At 42.8% G+C, this 23,167-nt stretch overlaps 1 protein-coding gene across 1 annotated transcript; it reads left to right on the top strand.

Moving 5' to 3' along the window:
* The first annotated feature begins 18,069 nt into the window (after positions 1 to 18,069).
* On the top strand, positions 18,070 to 21,996 carry LOC124187818. The gene has a single exon (XM_046580006.1). The coding sequence runs from the start codon at positions 18,070 to 18,072 to the stop codon at positions 21,994 to 21,996; it is 3,927 nt and encodes a 1,308-aa protein (XP_046435962.1).
* The last annotated feature ends 1,171 nt before the right edge of the window (positions 21,997 to 23,167 follow it).

Raw genomic sequence — 23,167 nt, 5'->3', positions numbered from 1 at the left:
CTTCTTTTTGAACAAAAGTTCCAGCAAACCCTTCGTTTTCGGGTAACGCGTGTCGCCAATACGAACGTAGTCACTCTCAAAAGATATCAACAAATCACCAATCATTAGTCCGTTTGAAAGGTTGCGTACACCGTACACGTTGTCCAATTCGCCTTTTGTCTTCTTATCTCTCATTAGTACAAAATACTCATCCTCGACCGGTGTTTCTACGACTGTTTCATCCCCCGCCGAAGCAAAGGAATCGTCCATTTCCGAGAAAGTTTCATTTTTCGTTTCATTTTTCATCTCCTTTATTTCTTCTTCAATTTCTTCCACCTCTTGTTTGACAGGTTTGGTATCTTTTGTAACATTCACCAGTTCTTGCAACGGAGTCACTACTGGTTTGAAAACGTCACTCAATTTCTGAGTCGTAGATTCCCTGCCCGACTTGAGCAATCTGTGTTTTCGACGGATCGCAGCACTTGCTTGAGCGATCTGATGTAGGACATCTTTTTGCTTGGCAATTTCAGAGCTCTGCATGTTGACGCAACTGAGTCTGCAACGCTACTGCGTCTCTCGCTCGAAAACGGTAGATTTTATTCCTTTTCCAGGCTAACAAAAGAATCAAATCCCCTCCTGTATCGTCCTTCGTTGAGCTCACTGTCTTTGTCGATCACCAGAAACCCGTACTTCTCACCGTTCCAGCATGCAGAGCACACACTTTTAAACTCTGTGTAAGACATATCGGTGTTCACATGGTCGTTGTATACGTGTCTCAGGTTCATATCGTCATGTTTGAATAACACGAGTAAGTTTACGTTGTCACGCACGAGATGTTTGGGAATACGCGCGTACGTCTGACAGAGATAGAAACAGTCAACGTCGTGATGTCTACCCATGCAAAAGTAGGCTCTAATATTGTCCTGCTTCTCGCACGCTACATCGTCAAATATGATTATTGAGTTGGGCCGTGCTTCTTCCGGTGGAATCACTTGCTCACGCTCGGTAAACGCAAAATACTCCGTACTCTCAACATGGTCCAGCAATTGCTTCAACAATTGGTATTTAGGTTGGTTGAGAGATTTCGAGTAGATGTAGATATTTTCAAATCTGAGTCCGTTGGGATGGGTTATAAGTGTGAGCAACGCATTAGTTTTACCACAATTCGACGGTCCACAGAAAATTGCATGTACACTATCCGATAGTAATTCACCGTGCCGATTGTGCCTTTTGACATTTTGCTCCGAAAGTTCGTCAAAATTCATCACGGGAAGCTTGGTAGGTCAAACCGCATCTCAGACATGACTGATCGGATTTGCTATAAATACCCCGTTTTGAAGCACTTTTCTTCAGTCAACGCACGAACATGATCGCGTACAGAGGTAAACGAAGCAGCAGCAGGCGGCAACATCGTGGCAAGGGTCTGGTGGATAGAATCATCAACAAACTTCCGATCGAGTTGCATGTTCCCGGTTATCAATACTGCGGTCCTGGTACGAAGTTGACGAAAAGACTCGCGAGAGGCGATTCCGGTATCAATCCTCTCGATGCAGCGTGTAAGGAACACGATATAGCGTATTCGAAAAATCGTGAGAACCTTGAGGTTAGAAACGAGGCTGATAGGGTGTTGGCTGAGAAAGCTTGGAAACGGGTTCTCGCAAAGGACGCAAATTTGGGTGAGAAGGCAGCCGCTCGGGCAGTAGCTAATACAATGAAAGTAAAATCAAAACTCGGAATGAAAATGCGAAAGTCAAAAAATGTGACCTTGAGAAAAATTGTAAATGCTGCAAAACGTTCTATGGTTCCAAGCAACGATGCAAAAGTAGCTATCGAATCTGCGCTGAAGGGAGCTGAGAACGCCGTTAAAAAAGCGGGTGGTAAATGTAAAGTGCGAACACCTCGCGTCCTACCAGTACCTTCGAAAGACGGTGGTTTTCTACCGTTTCTGATTCCTATTTTTGCCGGTCTCAGCGCTACAGGTGCGTTAGCCGGTGGTGCGGCAGGTATAGCAAAAGCTGTGAACGATGCGAGCGCGGCTAAACGAGAATTAGAGGAAAGCAAACGACACAACAAAACTATGGAAGCTATCGCGTTGGGCAAAGGGCTTTATATGAAACCGTACAAAACAGGTCTTGGTCTCCATCTTTCCAAAAACTAGATGCGATGCTACCACGTCGAGCGTTGACTGATTGGGACTTGTTGAAATGTGCAAAAATCTTGAGGGTTCCGCATTTCCGCGGTGTTTTCATGCGAAACGAAATGCCCGAAAACGGTCCACGAAAAAACGAGTCAGCTATAATCAACCTTGACGACAAAGACGGTCCGGGAACACACTGATTGCATACAAGAAACGCGACAATAATATCGATTACTTTGACAGTTTCGGCAACCTTCAACCACCCTCAGACCTCATAAAATACCTCGGCGTTGGTAGCGTCAAATACAATCATGAGAGGTACCAGGATTATGATACATTTGAATGCGGACACTTGTGTCTAAAATTTCTAAGTGATGAGCTATATAAACATGGTGCGTGAGTCGTCAAAGTCAGTCTGCCACTCGCAGTCATGGATGATTCGTTAACGTTAACGATTTCGGGAACCTCTTCGATACTCGAGGCACAATATTTCCCACCGATCGAACTTGCTCGTGATAAAAGTTATGCTCTTGGCTTGGTAGAATTGTTAACCTTTAATTCGATTACCAACGTTGATGTCGGTCACAATAAAATTTACGTAGCTGCCAAAGTGATCACCATACCTACCGGCAGCTACGAGATCAAGGACATAGAGAAGTATCTTCAAAACGTGCTAAGAAATACAGATATCAGGCTCGCCATCAAACCCAACAATAATACATTACGCAGCGAAATCACATGTAACCACACGATTAACTTTGAGCCGAATGATTCCATTGCTCAACTTTTGGAATTTACACCACGTGTATTGGAGGTTGATAAAACTCACGAATCAGACGTGCCTGTAGCTATACTCAAGGTCAACGCATTGCGAGTCGAGTGTAGCATTATAACGGGCGCCTACGTCAATGGTCACAAAGTACACACTATTCACGAGTTTTTCCCGACCGTCCTACCAGGATATAAGATCGTGGAAGTACCGTCGCACGTCATTTACCTTCCGATCACCGTCAAGACCATAGATCACGGTCAGCTCCGGTAAGTGGATCAAGACGAAGACCTGGTTAATTTTCGTGGAGAAGTTATTACTGTGAGACTACACATCAAATCGCAATAAACGATGGGAATTGTATATAACAGACTGTCAAAGAGTAGGTGTATCAGTAAGTCGACATGCCCCGATCAAGTCAGTCGTCGATCGATTCCCGAACCGCTAACACCTCGAAACGTGGAGTTCCTGATAGCTCTGGGTCTGAAACTGACACCTTTTGGAAGAGGAATTTCCGACAAATAAAAATCCGATTTTGCTTTTGCATCATCTGCTACGTACCATGGAGGAGGAAATCTTGAGCATTCAAACACCAGTCGTCTTTGACGAATCCGTTGCGCATTACGAGATTCACGCTCACAAACCTTACGCCTCGTCAACTTTCAACAACAGCGATGAAATTAGAATCACCGTTCAGCATCAGGATTTATGCATATTACCCAGCAAAAGTTCGGTACATATCCACGGACGACTCCTCAAATCTGATGGTACAGCTACTGTGAACACATAGCTCGTAAACAACGCCATCTGTCAACTGTTTGAAGAAATTCGCTACGAAATTAACGCAGTTGAGGTTGATAGATGCAAGAACGTTGGCTTGACAAGTCTCATGAAGGGTTACGCTTCCCTGCACCCTGGTCAGACTTGGCTGATGGAGAACGCTGGATGGCTCGATGTCAAAGAGAAGAAGAAATTAACCGATGCCGATGGTAACTTTGACGTACTGATACCGCTCAGCATGATATTGGGTTTCGCCGAAGACTACCGCAAGATCGTTGTCAACGCTAAACATGAGTTAATTTTGACGAGATCAAAAACTGACGTCAACGCAATCATGCAGACTCAGGAGGAGGAATTCAAAATCACGATCAATACAGTGGAATGGCTAATACCGTATTTGAAACTCGCGGATCAGAAAAAAGTTGATCTACTAAATTTCATTCAGAGCGATCCGCCTATTTCGATGAGCTTCCGCAGTTGGGAATTGTACGAATATCCCTTACTTCCCACGACATCGAAACACGTTTGGACTGTAAAAACTTCCACTCAGCTTGAAAAACCTCGGTACGTCATTTTGAGTTTCCAAACAAGTAGAAAGAACAAGACCGGCAAGAACGCAAGTCATTTCGATTATTGCAATATCACGGACGTCAAGCTATTTTTAAACTCTCAATCTTATCTGTACGGTAACCTGAACCTCAACATCAGACGTAATCTCTACGCGCTCCTGTACGACATGTACGCAAACTTCCAAGCTACCTACTACGACAAGAACCCCGAGCCGTTGCTGACAAAGAGTGAATTCCTTTGAGACGTCCCCTTATTCGTTATCGACTGTCGGAAACAAAACGAATCTTTGAAGTACGGACCTGTCGACATCCGTCTTGAATTTGAAGCTGAAGCCAACTTTCCCGCTGAAACATCGGCGTACTGCTTGATCGTTTACGATCGTATTTTCGAATAGAACCCGCTCAGTGGTGGGGTGAAAAAGTTGGTATAAAAGCTGACCCGTTCTCACCATCTCGCACAGTTCAAAGATGGAGCTCATCGTTGACATACAAGGCTTTCGTAGACCTTTCAACAACACCTTCACATTAAAAGAATTGGCTATAATTTCAATCTACTCGGAAGCATCTCCATCAGTGTTTTTCTTCAAGCCACCTTACAAATGGAATTTACTGGACGTCAAATACAAAAGACAAAATTCTTGGTTAGAACGCGATTTTCACGGCTTACGTTGGAGCTGTGGAACCATACCTTTTGAGGAAGTTGAGCGGACCATTCAAGACAGGCTGTGCAAAGCTCAAGCCGTGTACGTAAAAGGAGAAGAAAAACGAGATTGGTTGCTCAAAATCGTTCCGAAAGTTTAAATCATCGATATGTTGGACTTTGACTGCCCGTCGCTTGAAACCCTGCAAAAAACTTTAGCTGTGTCTCTGAGATGCGACCTTCACACAATACCCAACGCAATCTGTGCAACACGAAACGTTTGCATACTTCAGAATTGGCTACAAAATCATCGTACTGTCCGGATGGCGAGGCTGTACGATTTGTCTTACGGCGCAGAAGCGTCTACAAGAACGGTCCCGCATTCCTGGCAAATATATCACCCTGGTCATGATACTGTTGAATAGAATTATTGTACTATTTTTGTGAAGTAATTGTCAACCGTACTCTAAAAATTGTACTCAATAAAACTGTTTTTTTAAAGAATATTTATGAAATAATTTTTTACCTTTACCTTAGCTCTTAAGAGAGAATTTTTTTCAATACGAAGCTTATGTAAGATTTGACCTTGCTCTCCATCCTTGACCGAGCTGTACTCAAACCGAGTTATGTTTTGCATTCCTAGAGCGATAGTAACCCAACACCGCAGATCCTTGGCTCTGTACCGCAGCTATCGGCCGACCTTGTACTCCGGTCTGAACCCGTCCAAATACTCATCGTAGAGTTCACATCACATGCCGCAGCTCGAAACCCTCCATCGTTGCTTAGTGGTGTTCGGAGTAGCATTTTCTTAGATTTTGAAACTTAATTCTAGATACAATTACAAGGTACAAAACGTACGTAGGATCAAAGGTATACATGATGGATAGATGAAAAAATATTCATAATTTAAATCTTTTTCTTTTGTTGATTGAACGTAAGACTTACACAGAACATTGGATATTTTAATGCGATACTCAGATTATACGTATACAAATTCAAGTTGACCGTAGGGTCCGCCAAGATAGCGTAGATGCAACCGTATCTCCTTACTGGCTGTCGTCATCTTCTGGAACAAATCTTCATTTTCGTGGAGGGCCTTGGTCAGTCGGTTGGGCAGAAAAATCGTGAAAGCGTCATCCAAGTCCAGAACGATTTTGTCTCCAAATTTCGTTTTAACCCGACGAACGCCACTGACCCGGTATTCGAAGTAAACCTCATGGTCCGAGAGCTTTTTCAACGGCAGAAATGTCTCCAGGCGAGCGACTTCGTTCAATTTTGAAAAGTCCATGATCGTTACGGTCCAGTTGTAGGTGCTCGAAATCTCTTGTGAGTTGATTGAGGTCGGATCTGATTTTCAGCAGATGTTTTACTTCTCCAATATTCTTGAGGAGCAGTTCTAGTCGTTTCTTCAATTCACGTTGTTCCAGAGCACTTCTCATTTGCAAGAAGAACAGCTTCAGACTGGCGATGAAGTTTTTACTTTTCGCTTATATAACGTTCCCCCACCACATAATTTGGTGGAGGGTAAGGAATGTCACGGGGCTGATATCAAAGTTTGTGTATGCGCGCGCACCTTTTGGCATTCCAAGAGCGATAGTAACCCGACACCGCAGATTCATGGCTTTGAATGTACCGCGACTATCGGCCGACCTTGGATATCAAACCGACATCCGAGTAAGTGAAAAACAATTCTCGGAACCATTAATTTTAGAATGTCGCGTGGTTGATAAGGTGGGAAAGGAATGTGGGGGGTGGTTGATGTTACACGTCAGCAGTCCTACCGTGGGAAAGGAATTCGGAGTAGTTCATGTCACACATCAGCAGTCCTATCGTGGGAGAAGAATGCGGGACGGTAAAAAAGTTCTCGCCCCCGCTGCGCCCTCACCGTTGGCAGGCGAGCACTACAGACCTTCGGTCGGTAAGATTGTCGGTAAAACAGCACGATTTTGACCCTCGATCGATACAACTGTCGGTGAGGTTGCACGGGGTCGGTAAGATTGTCGGTAAAACAGCACGATTTTGACCCTCGATCGATACAAGTGTCGGTAAGGTTGCACGGTTTTGACCTCAAGCCGGTACGGCAAACTGTGACGTCATCGCGGAAAAGGGTTTGAGTCTGGGCTGCGCGAAGCGGCTCGGTCGGTAAGTGTCGGTAACAGGAATCTGCGTGTAGAACCGGCTTTGCTATACTACTGACGTTTTGCAAAATTTTCCGCAGAATTGTTGGACGACGTACAAACTGGACTCATTACATCACTACACAGCGCCCGGTCTGTCGTTTGATCCAATGTTAAAATGTTCAGGCATCAAACTTGAGCTTCTCACCGACATAGATATGGTTATGTTTATCGAAAAAGGTATTTGAGGTGGTGTGTCGTAGTGTTTGAACAGATACTCGAAGGCCAACAATAGATATATGGGAGAGGAATTCGATCCTGAGGTCGAAGAATCTTATCTCATGTACTTTGACGTTGATAATTTGTACGGTGCTGCTATGAACTTTACTCTGCCATACAGTTCCCTTAAATTGGTATCAGACTTCAGACAATGCGACGTTTTTACCATCTCGGACGATGCGGAGTTCTGTTACATGCTGGAGGTAGATTTGGAATATCCTGCGCAACTGCAAGAAACTCATAAAGATTCACCATTGTGTCCGGAGCACTATGTACCTCCGATTTTCCAAGAAAAACTGCTTTGTTCACTATGGCGTTTCGAAACAATGCTTACAATTAGGCTTGAAATTAATCAAAATTCACAGAGTTTTCAAATTCAGGCCAAACCCGTGGCTCAAAAAATATATAGATTTGAATACCGATTCGCGGAAAAAATTTTACAACGAATTCGAGAAAAATTTTTACAAACTGATGAACAACGCAGTTTTTGGCAAATTAATGGAAAACGTGCGAAAGTACAGAGATGTTCGATTGATCACCGAATGGGATGGACGGTACGGTACTAGAGCTACCATAGCCAAACCTAATTCTCACAGCTGCACTGTTTTCAACAAAGAGATGATTATCGTCGAGATGAGTAAGACAAAAGTCAAGTTAAATAAACCATTATATGCAGGATTCTTCATCCTGGATCTGTCTAAAACATATATTTATGACTGTCCAGTGCCTGAGCGTCGTTTTGTGCCCGTGTCATTGCGATCTCCGTGCGAGCCGCGCTCGAACGATTCGTCTCCGCAGGGATGCCAAATCTCGCGTAGACGAGGAGGCCAGCGCGCATCACGCATTTTTTAAAACAGTCCAGTTAAGTCGTCCGTCTAGTGACGATCGTGAGTGACGCCATGCGTTCTCTCGTACCACGACCATAGACGAGAGGCCCAAATATACTCTCGTATACGTTCGCTCTACGGAGTAAGGTAGATGAGTACGGCCCGAGTGTCTCTCATTCTACACGGGACCGAGTGCCCATACACACATACCAAGGGTCTTGCACCCTTTCATCATACAACGAGCCCAAGCGCTCTTGGTGTATTACTAACACCAATTATACTCTCATATACGTTCGCTCCTCCGAGTAAGGCAAATGCAAAATCGTACGAAATTCGATCGAATCGAATAAAACAAAAATCGCAGTACAAAACGCACTCGAGATCGCGGTGGCATGAGCCAAACGGGCTGTAACCGGCATATACACATTCATATACACAATCGACACATTCACGTATGCGACACATGCTTTTATACGTTTACAAATACACGTTCATACGTCGTGGGTTTTTATACCGCAAGGCTTTTCCCACAAGAGCCAATAAACATTCATAATTCGATGGCTCAAACGCGAGAGTCTTTTATTCAAGAAAACCTCAACCTCTATCCTTCACACTAATAAAAGGGGTTCAATTCAAAACTACGAGGCAACTTCACCTATGAAGAAGCTTCGACTATACAATGACTTTCATTACAATTATATCAAGCAGAAATTTGGCAACCGAGCAAAATCAATGTATACGGATACCGACAGTTTGATTTACAATTTTACCGTCCCCGACATATACGAACATATTAAGGAGGACTTGCATAAATTCGACGCGTCTGATTATCCGCTTGACAACGCTTATGGAATGCCTCGAGCGAACAAAAAAGTTCTCGCCTTGATTACAGACGAGAATAACGGTAAAATAAGGTTGGAATTTGTAGAATTGGGAGCAAAATTGTACGCATGTCGAGTCTTGGGAGATGAGAAAGACAATAAACGTGCCAAAGGTATGAGAGGATCAGCGTTGAGAAAAAAAACCTTAAACGATTATTTGGAATGTGCGTTGAAACGTGAGAATCTGTCCACAAATCAGCATTTGATATCAAGTCGAAAGCACGAGGTATACCCTGTAGAACTGCAGAAAGTGGCACTGAGCTGGAATGACGACAAGAGGATCGTGTTTCAAAACACAACCGACACGCTTCCGTGGGGTTACAAGCCTGCACCTTAGCTTTGTAATTACCGTATCGTAATCTATGTAGGACTTAATTTATAACTGTACCATGATGTATAAAATATTATCATTTAAGATGGTGAATAAAAACGCTCTGAAATATGAAAGATTGTACAACGATGCATATGTCTGTCGATTGTCTGAAAAATAAAGATGCATACTTGTTATGTGTCGGGTACAAAATAAAGAGATACATACGTTTTTTACAAAACAAAAATTCATTTATTCAAATGTTACATGTCCGATTCGTTTATCCAACTGTTGTGTGTATTGTCAAAACCTAACCATTTAACGAATATTTTTTTTCCACGCTTCTTGAGCACCTTCTCCACCAGATAGATATCCGGATGTTTAACCTTGAGGAGCTTTTGTTCGTAGAAACCACCAGCGATGGGCCCAGTAAACATGAGCCGGTTAAAATGTGGTTGAAGAAACGTTAAGGTCGTATAATTATGGTATAGGTAGAAAATATTACCGTGTTCGATATACGGTAATTTTTCAGTAAAATATTAATCGTTGTCTCTCCACAAATATTATACGATTTTCATTACACGTACATTCAAACAACGGTTTCTAGACTAATAATCAACGTTTTGTTTACTAGCTCAATTGTCAATTTAAATTCGTTAAAAATCGGTATATTTGTAGGTATTAAAATACAAAATTTCTGCGTTCCATCATCAACGTTTTATTGTGGTAAGCGAGATCCGTAGTATAAACGTGCGGTAAAATCCATTATATTTCTAGTCTCATGAACAGCTAATATACATATTTTATTCCTTCACCAGTAACACAAGTTTAACGTTTCGTATAGTTACCATACCTTGCCAATATGTTCTCATTAATTGTTTAATAATTAAGTCAATACACTTTTGATCTACTGATCACATGTAATACGTGAAAATTACGTCGTACATAGACTTGTCATATCGATACACAGAATTATATACCTACTCGGGCCGAAACGTAAACAAGATTTGTTTCGTACCTTTCTGACCTTCATATCCAAGAATACTACCCTTTTCAACATAGTGAGGGCAGGAATCAACTTTTACATCATTTACTTACACATTGCGATGTTTGAATTTGGAACTATAATCATTATATTCAAGTTTTTCTCGTGTTAGCAGTGACTAAAATTCAACGTTATGTTATCCTCCTCAGCACGTTTTTCTGATTACCTTAAATTTTGTAAACAACTGGTCATTCGATTTCCAATCTTTTTTTTCATTCGATAAACTAGTAAGTATCATCAAAAATATGAAAAAATTCAGGTGACACAACACTAGAAGTGATAATTTTATTCTACGTAATATTGTAAAGTAGAACAATATGTTACCTCCATTTTTTCAAATTCTTTTCCTTGTGTTATTGTTAATTCCCCAACATAGGAAAAAAAGTTGAAAAATCGATGAACAGATTTTTTTACAAAGGTCACCAAGAAATTACGTAGTTGAGCATATAAGTGCATCCCTTCGCGGCGTCTTTATTAATTGTAAAACATACGTTTTCCTCTACCATAATGTATATATTGGAATAACCCATGCTAGGAAAGCGAGTGGCCGTAGATGAAGCTCGTGTACCATGGATGTTACATATACGTATAATGAGCGCATGTATCAAACGATAAGCGGTCGCGAAGAATCGAGAATGTCCTAGCGTGAAATACTCGCGCCTCTTCTTCTGCCTCTGATTGGCTCGCTAGGTCAGCGTGTTGTAACTCGTACGGTTCCTGCACGCTGAGAGCCGAGGACGACGCGCCAGAATGCCCCCCCCCCCCCCACCACCGTTCGCGAAGGCTCTCATCTCACGCGATCAGTGAATCAGTCTAATTTGACCAACTTCCGAGGTCAGTGCACGTCCGTGTTTATGTGAGCCTTCATAAGCTGGTAAGTACAAATGTATTTTCTATTTGGAAAAATTTATCACGATGATTCAATACAGAAGAAAATGACAATACAGGCGTAAATAACCTGACAATAAAAAGAAGAAACAAATACTTTGTGATTGCGTTGTACTTGCTTTTGAACGTCGCCGAAAGGATGTAGGCACAATAGAATTGCTTGTAGATAATGCTATAAGAAGCATGTGTATGGTATGGAATATATACTGATTGCAAATAGAAGCCGCAGATATTTATTGTTAGCTTCACTCTTACTTGTGCAGGCATCGTTTTTCTTTTATAAGGTTATCCAGTGAAATAGATCGCTAACACATACGTATAAATAAACACTGTTGAGGGTTTCATAAACGTTTTAATGCCGTTGAATTCGTCATTGTGCAAACATCTTTCCGATGTAAAATTGAATTTAATTTATTCACACGACTTTACCACCATTGTGTAACCGGTTATTGAATATATATATAGAACTTTGGTTGAATTATTGGGATATTATATGTAGATTGTAGATATATGTGATTGTACAATGAGTTCATTGTCAGCCTAAAAGTATGGTGAATTTTCTGAAGGCTGATTATTAACGTTCTTTTCTTTCTATTGTTCACAGGGGCGCACAAATATAAGTGGATGTAATACGAGACTGACTGGTACATTTTAACGTAAAAATTTAGTTTTAGTATTTCTAAAAGACTGTGTATATATTCCATCCCAGTCAAGTTTCACGGATTAGTAGTGATATCAGGAAAGTTAATACTCCAACTGCGGTCCAATATTGGTTAAAACTTGCGTACTGCGTACCTAGAAGACGCCCTCTATAGCATCTGTGTTCTGTGTTGAAATAATGTGCCAATACTTTTTATTATTTTACTTTGTCAGGATTGTGATTTTTTACCTAGTCCCGAGATGAAAGTTAACAATTTTCCTCGTTAGGGTATAATCATTGTATGATGATTTTGTTTCATGTTTTATTTGTTATCAAACCTCTTGTATCGGATATAAGTTTTTGTTTGTTCATGTTTACTTAATTTCACTATTTGCTATACTTCTATACTCTTGTGAGTACATCTGTACAATTGAGGTATGCGTATATGTAAAAGACTGTATGTTTATTTATACATCCCAGTCAACATTTACACAGTTACATCGTTGGCATATTAAAATGTCCGCATCAACGATACAGACAAACTGGTATATAAAAAACTACTGTTATGTTTCGGATACATTGTTAAAGCGGATATTTCGATACGTGTGCAATGTAACTATTGTCATTGTTGCCTTGGATGAAAGTACCTTATAATAAATATATATCATGTTTCGCAAAGGTGTGTGCTTTATCTCATTTAGTTGTCCTGTATTTCTCATAAGAATACATAGGTGTGGATGTAAAAAAAAACATGAGAGCTGTCATGGGACAGCCGGTACGAACGAAGTTCCTTACGCTACAAAGAGACGCTATACTGATGCCGATTGTTTTCTTTCCGAGCGCTGTGTGAGAGAGAGAGAGAGAAAGTGGGAAAGCTATGAGAAAGAAAGAGAGGCAAAGTATAGACGTACGCTGTGAGAGAGCGCGCTGCGGCCCAAAGTATAGTTGTACGCTGTAGGAGAGAGAAAGAGGGGCGAAGTATAGTCGTGCGCTGTGAGTGAGAGAGACCGCTGCTGCCGTCTCCCACCCCAAGCGCTGAGACAGAGAGAGAGAGCGCGCGCACACGCTGGAATAGAGAGAGAGAGAGAGAGAGGGAGATCGCGCGCACTATAGCAAACGAGCACTATAGCCAAAAAGTGTCGGTTTTTTGGTGTCGTTTTTTTCCGCCTAGCCCCTACGGTGAACGAGCGATAAGGAACTTCGTTCCAATAATTAATATCATTTAATTGGTGCAAGTTACCATTACTGAAATAGCTAAGAATGTGAGCGTTGCTGTATCATCTAACCCCTGAGATGAGTCCATATTGACCATACAAGAAGCTTTTAACAGCTTGTGTATTAATATAGTACATGAAAAATTATACCGAAAACATATTCTCAAGTTGGTTGTTACACGTTTATCGGAACCGCGTGATATTCGATTAAGTGTATTCAATTAAACGTATAATAATTGTTTACGGATATCGTTTTTACGTTAAATCAACACACATTAAGTACGTGTATTATTATAAAAAAAATTTTCCAATGAACACGCTTATTAAACGTGTTTGAACCACGAAAAATGGTGGCTATAACAGGTATACATTAAACGCCCACGTTAACATTTAAATTGCGTTCTTTCATACTTGTTTCATTACGTTTCCGAAAACCGTAATTTCGACGTTTACTTCAACCGTGGAATATCCGGATCATAATCACTAACAGAAAACGTTGATGAGCGCAGTCGAAAAAACCTATATCAGGGCGGACATTTTTCACGAGAAAAAACGTATGTGCTGAACGATTATTCAACTATATACAACGTTATTTTTCGACGAATTTCTTACGATTTATTTACCAGCAATGTTTATTGGGGGTTGATCTCGGTAGTCTTTGAGCTTGTACGTCACAGGATGAGTATTTTCCACTCAACTTATCGTGAATATTTCAGTCGTCCAATTGGCAGTGTGACCTTTCTCGAAGACATTTTTGAATTTGCTGATTCGAACTTTGTCGCGAGATTTGAATTTTGCCGATATGGTAGGTATCGCTCGAAGCCCTCCGTACGCCTGACGTAATAACAGCCTTTCGTTTGCAACGGTGGCATCCGACGGTTTCATTTTTATGGTTCGGTGTTTGGCATTGTTGTAAGCCGAAACCAAATCAGATAAGATGTCGAGCCACTTGTAGCTTCCTTGCATACTGAACCGTGTCCCCATTCAACCTTTCAGCGTCAGATTGAAACGTTCACAAAACGAAGCCTTCAAATTACTGTACGTGGAGTAGAGTTTGATTCCGTAACGTGTCATAAGCGATTCAAATTTCGAGATATAAAACTCCGTTCCTCTGTCAAAGTGTAATTTTTCGCTACCCGTCCTTGTACAAGCACAGATTCCATTGCCTTAGTAACCTCGTCTCCGGACTCACTCTTCATCGGTATGGCCCACGCATACTTTGAAAAAATATCAATGACTGAAAAATTTTTTTTCATAAATCTTGAATTTTTGTTGTTTTTAAATTAATATGTTGCGTTTATTAGCTTGGCTGAAAATTTTTTAACGTGTATTGTTTAAAAATTTATTATAAACGAATAGACAAGTTGAATATTTTTGAAAAATTTTTTTTGGTCATTTTATTGTCTTAGTGGAATAATGATTTTTAAAGAAAAAATTTTTTCTTAAAAAAATTATTCAATTATTTATAACTGTTTTTTTCATTTACCCACCATTTAAATTATTTATTAAGAAATAATTTTTTTTCTAAAAATCATCATCTACAATTGTTAATATAATTATGAAAAAATTTTTTTTTTCTATTTGAATTTTCATTGTTTATTTTATACACAATTTGTTATAAACAAATTTATATTTTCATTTCACTTTTTTTTCGTTGCTTCAAAAAATTACAAATACAGCCATGTGCATCAGATTTGTAAGAAAAATTTTTCTCTATTCATTATTGAATTTCAAAATACTTTACCCCAACAAAGTTGAAGCTGTCAACTATTTTATCAATTTATTAATTGTTATAACTTCCAAACTATTGATGATACGGTCTTTAACATTCAAGACGATCTTTTGGACAACTTATTGATTCACACAATAAATTTGTTATCTCCTCAATATCTACTATGGTTCTATTTTTATAAACATTTGTTTATAAAAAAGCATTACATACATCTTTAAATGATGATATCTTGTAAACTATTGAAGTTACGGCTTTTGTGATTCAAAACAATTTTGTAGAGTAATTATTGGACTGCTTTAAAATATTTTTTTTATATTTTTTATTCCATTTGTTTATCAGTTTTTTTTTATTTATTTAAATTATTACACGGTTAAAGGTACATTTTTTGGATTTTATTGTCCTTATTTTCTTACTTAACGCCAATAATTTATTTTGCACTTGCTGTTTTGTTTCAATTTTGGAATATTGAATTTACTTAATGTTTGTCAAAGAAAAAACTCAAAATTTTTGCCAGTGTGCAGCCCGGGAAAAATTTACAAAATTGAATGAACTTTTTACAATTTCCCAATCAGACTTGCGTAAAAAAGAATGAAAATACTTACTTGTGTTTGCCACTTACGTCTATGATTCTAGATTCTGTTGTTTAAATTTTGAAAAATATGCGTAGAACAGAATATTTTCTCATGCAGTTCAAAGTAATTGCAATTTCAAAATTAAAAAGTAAAAATTTGAGAGGAATTTGGAAATAAAGAATTTCAAAGGAGTACTTTAGTAAGATTTTTTCAGAATGTTGAAATCTCCCTCTCTTGCTCCCTACCGTCGATCGCGCTCACGCATGGCTGGCCAGTACTGCGTTCCCAAAACTATCTTCTCGGCGCTCGACGCGCGCCGGGCTTAGAGCTGGGATCACGGAGCCAGCTCTCCCGCCTCGCCACGTTTCGCTTCCGCTCTCTCGCTTACTGTAACCTGTTGCTATCGCATCGCGCTTTAACAAAATCTGCTAATATCTCTCTAATCTCTCGCAATATCGCGCTGATATCTTACTAATAATTTATATTATGTAATTAATTGCTTGATTCTGTTTATATTTTCGAAATATCTCACTTCTCTGTGCTTCAGTGGTCAGATTATCGCACCGCATGTGCTTAACCTTAACCTTAACCTGCAATCCAGCATGCTTTGCTTAATCTCGCTTGCTTATCAAATCAAATTAAACATAAACTGTGATAAAATAAGCAATTCACTGCGATTAAATAATTTAAGTAGTTATAAACAAACAGAGGTTGTTCTATTCAGCTAAAATTAAGCTACCCTAATTTCCAGCATTTTAATTTATCTTTTTTCTGCTACATCAGCCCTTATCATTTTACATTTTTTGGTCCTTCGAGCCGGATAGTGGTAGCTTAACTTAATTAAACTTAAAAACTAACTCGAAATCAGTGACTCTTGGTGCGCGATTCAACGTTGACGCATTGCTGAGTATCCGGAAGTGATACTGCGTTGACGGAAAGGGTAACTTGGGACACTAGTGCGAAAATTACCCTGCGAAAAGCGCGTGTGTGATTCCCAGTGGGGTTTAACCTCTCCAAGATCACCATTCAAGGTCATCGCCAATCAACCTCGCCTTCTGCTAGCTGCTCAAGAGGACTGCCAACACTCTGTCAGTTCTTTCCAATTACGTTTGGCAATTGTCGCTAAGCTTTACTTTTTCGCCCATTTATTCTTCCTCGATAGCTTTCAGAGTTTTTCCACGATGTCCGCCAAGTACTTTATGGCTCAGGAGTGCCACATGACCTACCTCTCCATCCTCCACAACGAGGTCGACTCCGGAGACGTCTCTACCTGCACGATCTTCGACGCGGAGATTAAGCTCGAAGCGCTAGAGGCCACCTGGAACAAGATCGTCGATGCGCACGACAAGCTCATCGGTTGCAAAGACATTGATGTTTCTCACGCCTACTTCAAATAAGGCAGATACACTATGGCGCTTCAGCGCTACACCTTGATAAAATCCGCTCTCAAAAAGCGCGCCAACGAGCTTGAACCTCGCTTAGCACCACTCTCGCCTCACAATGTCACCATGCTAGACAACGCTCATCATCATCGTCCACAACTGCCCACGATTCAGCCTCCAAGATTCAACGGAGAGCTCTTGGAGTGGCAGTCCTTCAAGAACAAGTTCATGTCAGTTGTCAGCAAGGACGGCATCACCGAAATCGACAAGATGCACTACTTGCTACAGAGCGTACATGGAACAGCGTATTCTCTCATCGCCAATGTGGATATCACCGCCACCGCATTTGCAGACGCCTGGCAAGCGTTGACCACGCGCTATGAGAACAAACGCGTCCTTATCACTGCACAACTGAACAAACTGTTTAACATCCCCAAGATGGCTTCGCGATCTGCCCAGGAAGTCAATACTCTAATTAACACTACAAACGAAGTGCTGAACTCCTTGAAGTCACTCGAATCGCCCGTCGATCAATGGGATCACCTGCTCGTTCACTTTCTTACTCACAAACTCGATCCTCAGACGCGTGAAGACTGGGAGCTGACGCTTGGATCTGCCGCTGATTATCCAACGCTGGAGAGACTCAAAGCCTTCCTCATTGGTCGCGCTCGAGCCCTTGAAACTCTGGAAGACAAACCTCCAGCCAAGCAGAACCCCAAGTCGAACTCCAAGGCCAACAAGAAGTCCCCGAGTGGTAATAAAGGCACGCCAGGCACAAAAGCATCTACTGCGCATGTCCACATGGTCAGTGCGTCGCCACAAAATACCTGCTCGACGCCGCACGCGCCTACAGTACAGACTCCCGCTACACAAGCGAAACCTCAGAGTCCCTGCTCCTGCTGTGGTGCACCGCACTTTATCGTCTCGTGCCCGTCGTTCCACAATTTGACACCAAATGAGCGTCATCAGCAAGCCCTCTCCAAGAATCTGTGCCTGAACTGTCTCGGATTACACGCACTGGAAAACTGCCGTAGCAAGAAACGCTGTCGCCATTGTCAAGCTGCGCATCATTCAATGCTGCATGACTCTCAGCATCTCAACACAACGAGAGCTCGAGCAGATGCAACTGCGCTCTCACAAACGTCAACTACGCCTCAAACAAGTCAGACTATGTCAGCATGACTATCTGACACCCGCAACGCCAACTCTCAACTCACTCTCTCGCCATCGTCATCGCCTATCGCCGCAACGCTTCTATCAACGCAACAATCTCGCTCTGCGTGCAACGCAGCTACTTCACCTAGGCCAATGGTGCTGCTAGCTACTGCCCAAGCTCTTCTCATCTCGCCTACTCGACTTGCACATCCAGTACGAATGCTTATTGACCCAGGCTCAGAACTCACGCTTATCGCCCAACAGCTTACTCTCCTGCTCGGTCTCATGCCCTCTGATTCTCGCATTCCAATCATTGGAGTCGGAAGCGTGCCGTCAGGATCAACAAAAGGTACTGTTGAAATATCTCTACGCTCTACGCACTCTGACGACCAGGTCAATCTACAAGCGCACGTACTGCCATCTCTCACTGTCGAGCTGCCTCCAGTCACTATCTCCAGTCAATCCTGGCCTCACATCGCCGATTTGGATCTTGCTGATCCAAAACACCTATCACCAGGTCGAATTGACATACTCGTCGGAGCAGACTCGTATGGCCTGATAATCAAGCCTGGAGTAAGAGCTGGACAACCAGATCAGCCTATTGCGATTCAGACAATCTTCGGATGGGCTGTTCTTGGACCTATTACTCAATCGCCTCACTCATCGCCTGCGCATCAACATCATCTTATCTCCAATTCACATCTACACGAGCTCGTAACAAGATTTTGGGAGGTCGAGGAAGTTCCATCGACTCACGAGGAATCTCTCAGCGCTGAAGAAGCTGAGTGCGAGGCTCACTTCATCGCAACGCACTCTCGCGACAGCTCAGGTCGCTATATCGTGCGTTTGCCATTCAAGTCAAATGCTCCGCCTCTTGGACACTCGAAAGGCATCGCACAACGCTCGTTAGCTCGACTACTAAATCGCCTATCGCATCAACCTGAACTTCATCGACTGTACCAAGACTTCCTCAACGAGTACGAGTCTATGGGTCACATGGAGAAAGTCCAGCCTCAAAACACCTCCACGGACGGATATTACTTGCCTCATCACGGCGTAATGCGCAATAATAAGATCCGAGTAGTGTTCAACGGCTCCTCCAAGACCACTTCAGGTTACACGGTCAACGACCTGCTGCACACTGGTCCTAAAACCCAGAATGACATCTTTGACGTGCTGCTCTACGTCAGACGTCATCACTACATCTTCACAACAGACGTTGTGAAAATGTTTCGCCAAATCTCGGTGCATCCAGACGATCGCAAGTATCAACGCATCCTCTGGGTCGACGACAACTCTCGAATCCAGGAGTATGAGCTCACGACAGTTACCTACGGTACCAAGCCTGCTCCGTACCTCTCAGGCCGCGCGCTGCAGCAATTGCTGCTCGACGAAGGTCACCTGTTCCCTCTCGCAAAGGAACCCTTCGAACAAGGCAGCTACGTTGATGATGTTACTGGCGGTGCTGATGATCTCGACTCGCTAAACGCCATCGCTACTCAAGTTGAAGAGATGTGCCTACGGGGATGCTTCCCACTGTCAAAGTGGAAAAGTAATCACCCTGACTTCTTTAAACTTCGCTCATCTCCATCATCCTGCTCCGAGACTCATGAATTCAGCGAGTCATCCTCCAAGATACTGGGTCTCACCTGGCAATGCGCTCCAGATCTGCTCAAGTTCACCGATCAGTCGGTACAAAGACCAGCCATCACCAAACGCACAATCCTGTCTGAGACAGCTCAATTGTTTGACCCTCTAGGGTTAATATCACCAGTCGTAGTTCGTGCTAAGGTGCTGATGCAAGATCTCTGGCAAGAAAAGGTCGGATGGGACGATCAACTCACTCCGCAGATTATTCATCGCTGGATGACATTCCGCCAGGAACTCTCTCAGCTCTCGCAACTAGCAATCCCTCGCTGGCTGCAACTTCGCTCTGACGACACGGAAGTCGAAATCCACGGCTTCTCGGACGCATCACTAGCTGCAATGGCAGCTGTTGTCTACGTCAAAGTCTCAACTCCTGGGGAATCATCAAAGGTGACTCTGGTCTGCTCCAAGACACGAGTTGCGCCCCTGAATCGCCTAACAATACCACGATTGGAGCTTTCAGCTGCACTGCTCTTATCAAAACTCATCAAGCGAGTTCAATCGATTCTCCAACTCAATCATGCTCATGTTACCTTGTGGACAGACTCCTCAGTATCCCTCGCTTGGATCAACAGTGACGCAATGCGTTGGAAGGAGTTCGTGAAGAACCGGGTTCAAGCCATCCAGACAACTACACCTGATGCCACGTGGAAGTTTGTCTCAGGGAAGCACAACCCTGCAGACTGCGCCTCTCGAGGCCTGACACCCTCGCAACTTATCACACACAACCTCTGGTGGTCAGGACCCAACTGGCTCACTGAATCACCACGCCTCTGGCCTTCGTTCGCCGCTCCGACTGATCAACCAGCTGATGACGAAGTTCGACCAAGTGCTGTACTCACCACCACCGCTCCGAAACTACCGTTTGAAACTTTATTCGACAAAGACATCAGTCTCACGAAGCTTCTACGCATCACAGCTACAATTCAACGCGCAGCAGCATGTTTCAAGCGAACACCAGCATCAAACCTCACAGCATCACCGCTGAACCCAGCTGATCTGCAATTCGCGCTTACGTTCTGGATCAGAGCTACGCAGCAAGTTCACTTTGCCAGCGAAATTCGTGCAATTTCCCAAGGCAAAGCACTCGCAAAATCGCACCCGCTCACCAGACTCACCGCCTGGATCGATCAAACCGGTCTGTTACGAGTTGGTGGACGCCTGCAAAATGCTCAGCTGGAAGAAGATGCCAAAAATTCCCCAATTCTACCCCGAGAATCGAGAATCACTACGCTCTGCATCTCCAACGCACACACTCGCACCATGCACGGTGGTACGCAGCTCACACTCAACTACGTACGCCGATACTGCTGGATACTTGGTGGTCGCTCTCCTATCAAGCGTCACATTCATCACTGCGTCACCTGCGTCAGGATACGCGGAATACGCGCTCAACAACGCATGGGACAACTTCCAGCTACACATGTCACACCATCACTTGTCTTCGAACACACCGGAGTCGACTACGCAGGCCCAGTGTCTCTCAAGTTCTTCCATGGGCGTGGCACGCGCTCATACAAAGCGTGGATCGCAGTGTTCGTGTGTTTTTCAACATCTGCTGTTCACTTGGAGCTTGTCACCGATTACACCGCCCACGGTTTCCTGAAAGCCTTCAGACGCTTCACTGCACGACGCGGCATCTGCAAGACGCTCACCAGTGACTGCGGAACCAACTTCCAAGGCGCCTACGTCATCCTGAAACGACTGCTTGCTGGTTCCACCAAAGAATCAAAGCATTTGCAGCAACTCATCGCTAATGACGGCACCAAATGGAAGTTTAATCCACCAGGAGCTCCTCACATGGGTGGCAAATGGGAAGCTGCCGTGAAATCCATCAAACATCACCTCACTCGCACCAACTCAGACAAAATCCTCACATACGAGGACTACTCTACGCTACTGACTCAGGTTGAAGCAGTGCTGAATTCTCGACCCCTTAGTGCTCTGTCCGAAGATCCAGACGATCTCATCGCCCTTACGCCTGGACACTTCATCCGAGGAGCAGCTCTCACCACGATACCTGAGCCATCACTTCTCGACACGCCTCACAACCGACTATCAAGGCTGGAAGAAATTCAACAAAGGTTCCAACTGTTCTGGTCTCACTGGTCAGACGCCTGCCTGAAATCTCACCAGACCATCTCCAAGTGGAACACCACATTCCACGACATCAACGTCGGATCGCTCGTCTTACTCTCGGACGAACGCTATCCACCGTCAAAATGGCCGTTGGGACGCGTCACGCACATTCACCCAGGCAAAGATGACCTGACGCGCGTCGTCACCATCGAGACTGCTACATCGACGTACACGAGACCTATACACAAGTTGGTACTCCTTCCGATCCCGAGGCACAAGGAAGATCTTCAAGATGTCGCTCCAGCTTCATCTCAACTACTTCTCCAACGAGCGGAGAAGGGGGGAGAATGTTGAAATCTCCCTCTCTTGCTCCCTACCGTCGATCGCGCTCACGCATGGCTGGCCAGTACTGCGTTCCCAAAACTATCTTCTCGGCGCTCGACGCGCGCCGGGCTTAGAGCTGGGATCACGGAGCCAGCTCTCCCGCCTCGCCACGTTTCGCTTCCGCTCTCTCGCTTACTGTAACCTGTTGCTATCGCATCGCGCTTTAACAAAATCTGCTAATATCTCTCTAATCTCTCGCAATATCGCGCTGATATCTTACTAATAATTTATATTATGTAATTAATTGCTTGATTCTGTTTATATTTTCGAAATATCTCACTTCTCTGTGCTTCAGTGGTCAGATTATCGCACCGCATGTGCTTAACCTTAACCTTAACCTGCAATCCAGCATGCTTTGCTTAATCTCGCTTGCTTATCAAATCAAATTAAACATAAACTGTGATAAAATAAGCAATTCACTGTGATTAAATAATTTAAGTAGTTATAAACAAACAGAGGTTGTTCTATTCAGCTAAAATTAAGCTACCCTAATTTCCAGCATTTTAATTTATCTTTTTTCTGCTACATCAGCCCTTATCATTTTACACAGAAGTATTTATTATTAACAAAAAAATAAGTGTATTTTAATGCATACAATTGTTTAAAATTGAATTTTTCTTTATTTCGTTTTAAAAATTATTTCTTTATTCGTCGTTTTTTCGCTGGCTGCTCGTCTGATGTTGATGGCTGGCTTGGCAGTTCTTCAGGAACCTCGTGATGTGGATCTCCCGTATGATCGTCCTCATTTACTTCATCATCACTGTCATCACTATAAGTACCGTAAATGCTCTTCATAATTTCTAGATAGCCAGGTTTAATCACATATTCGGTTTCTTCTTCTAACTCATCAATTTCCGGTACAACAATATCCGCAGAATTTAAGCAAGTTTCGCCCCGGCAATGTTTACAAGCTCTGGTGCAACGTAACCCTGCTTTCTTGCATCCACAATTCTTGCTACAATTAGTAGTGGCGCAAGAACAATGTACTATAGTTAAAAGTTCTGCAGGGGCTAATGGATCTTCTGTACGTATGGGAAGAAACATTGTTTCCGTCTTCTTCCATCCGTAGTTTTCAGGATTGAAAGCATTTCTTAACCAAAGCTGAACTTGTAAAAAAGTGCGTAATGAATGCTGAAATGTT

The sequence above is a fragment of the Neodiprion fabricii genome, chromosome 1 (genome assembly GCF_021155785.1).
Source record: "Neodiprion fabricii isolate iyNeoFabr1 chromosome 1, iyNeoFabr1.1, whole genome shotgun sequence".
NCBI lineage: Eukaryota > Metazoa > Arthropoda > Insecta > Hymenoptera > Diprionidae > Neodiprion > Neodiprion fabricii.
This window is presented reverse-complemented; position numbering and strand designations above follow the sequence as displayed.

Excerpts from the sequence above, each read along its gene's own strand:
- LOC124187818 (XM_046580006.1), top strand. The coding sequence starts at position 18,070 with ATGGTGCTGCTAGCTACTGCCCAAGCTCTTCTCATCTCGCCTACTCGA.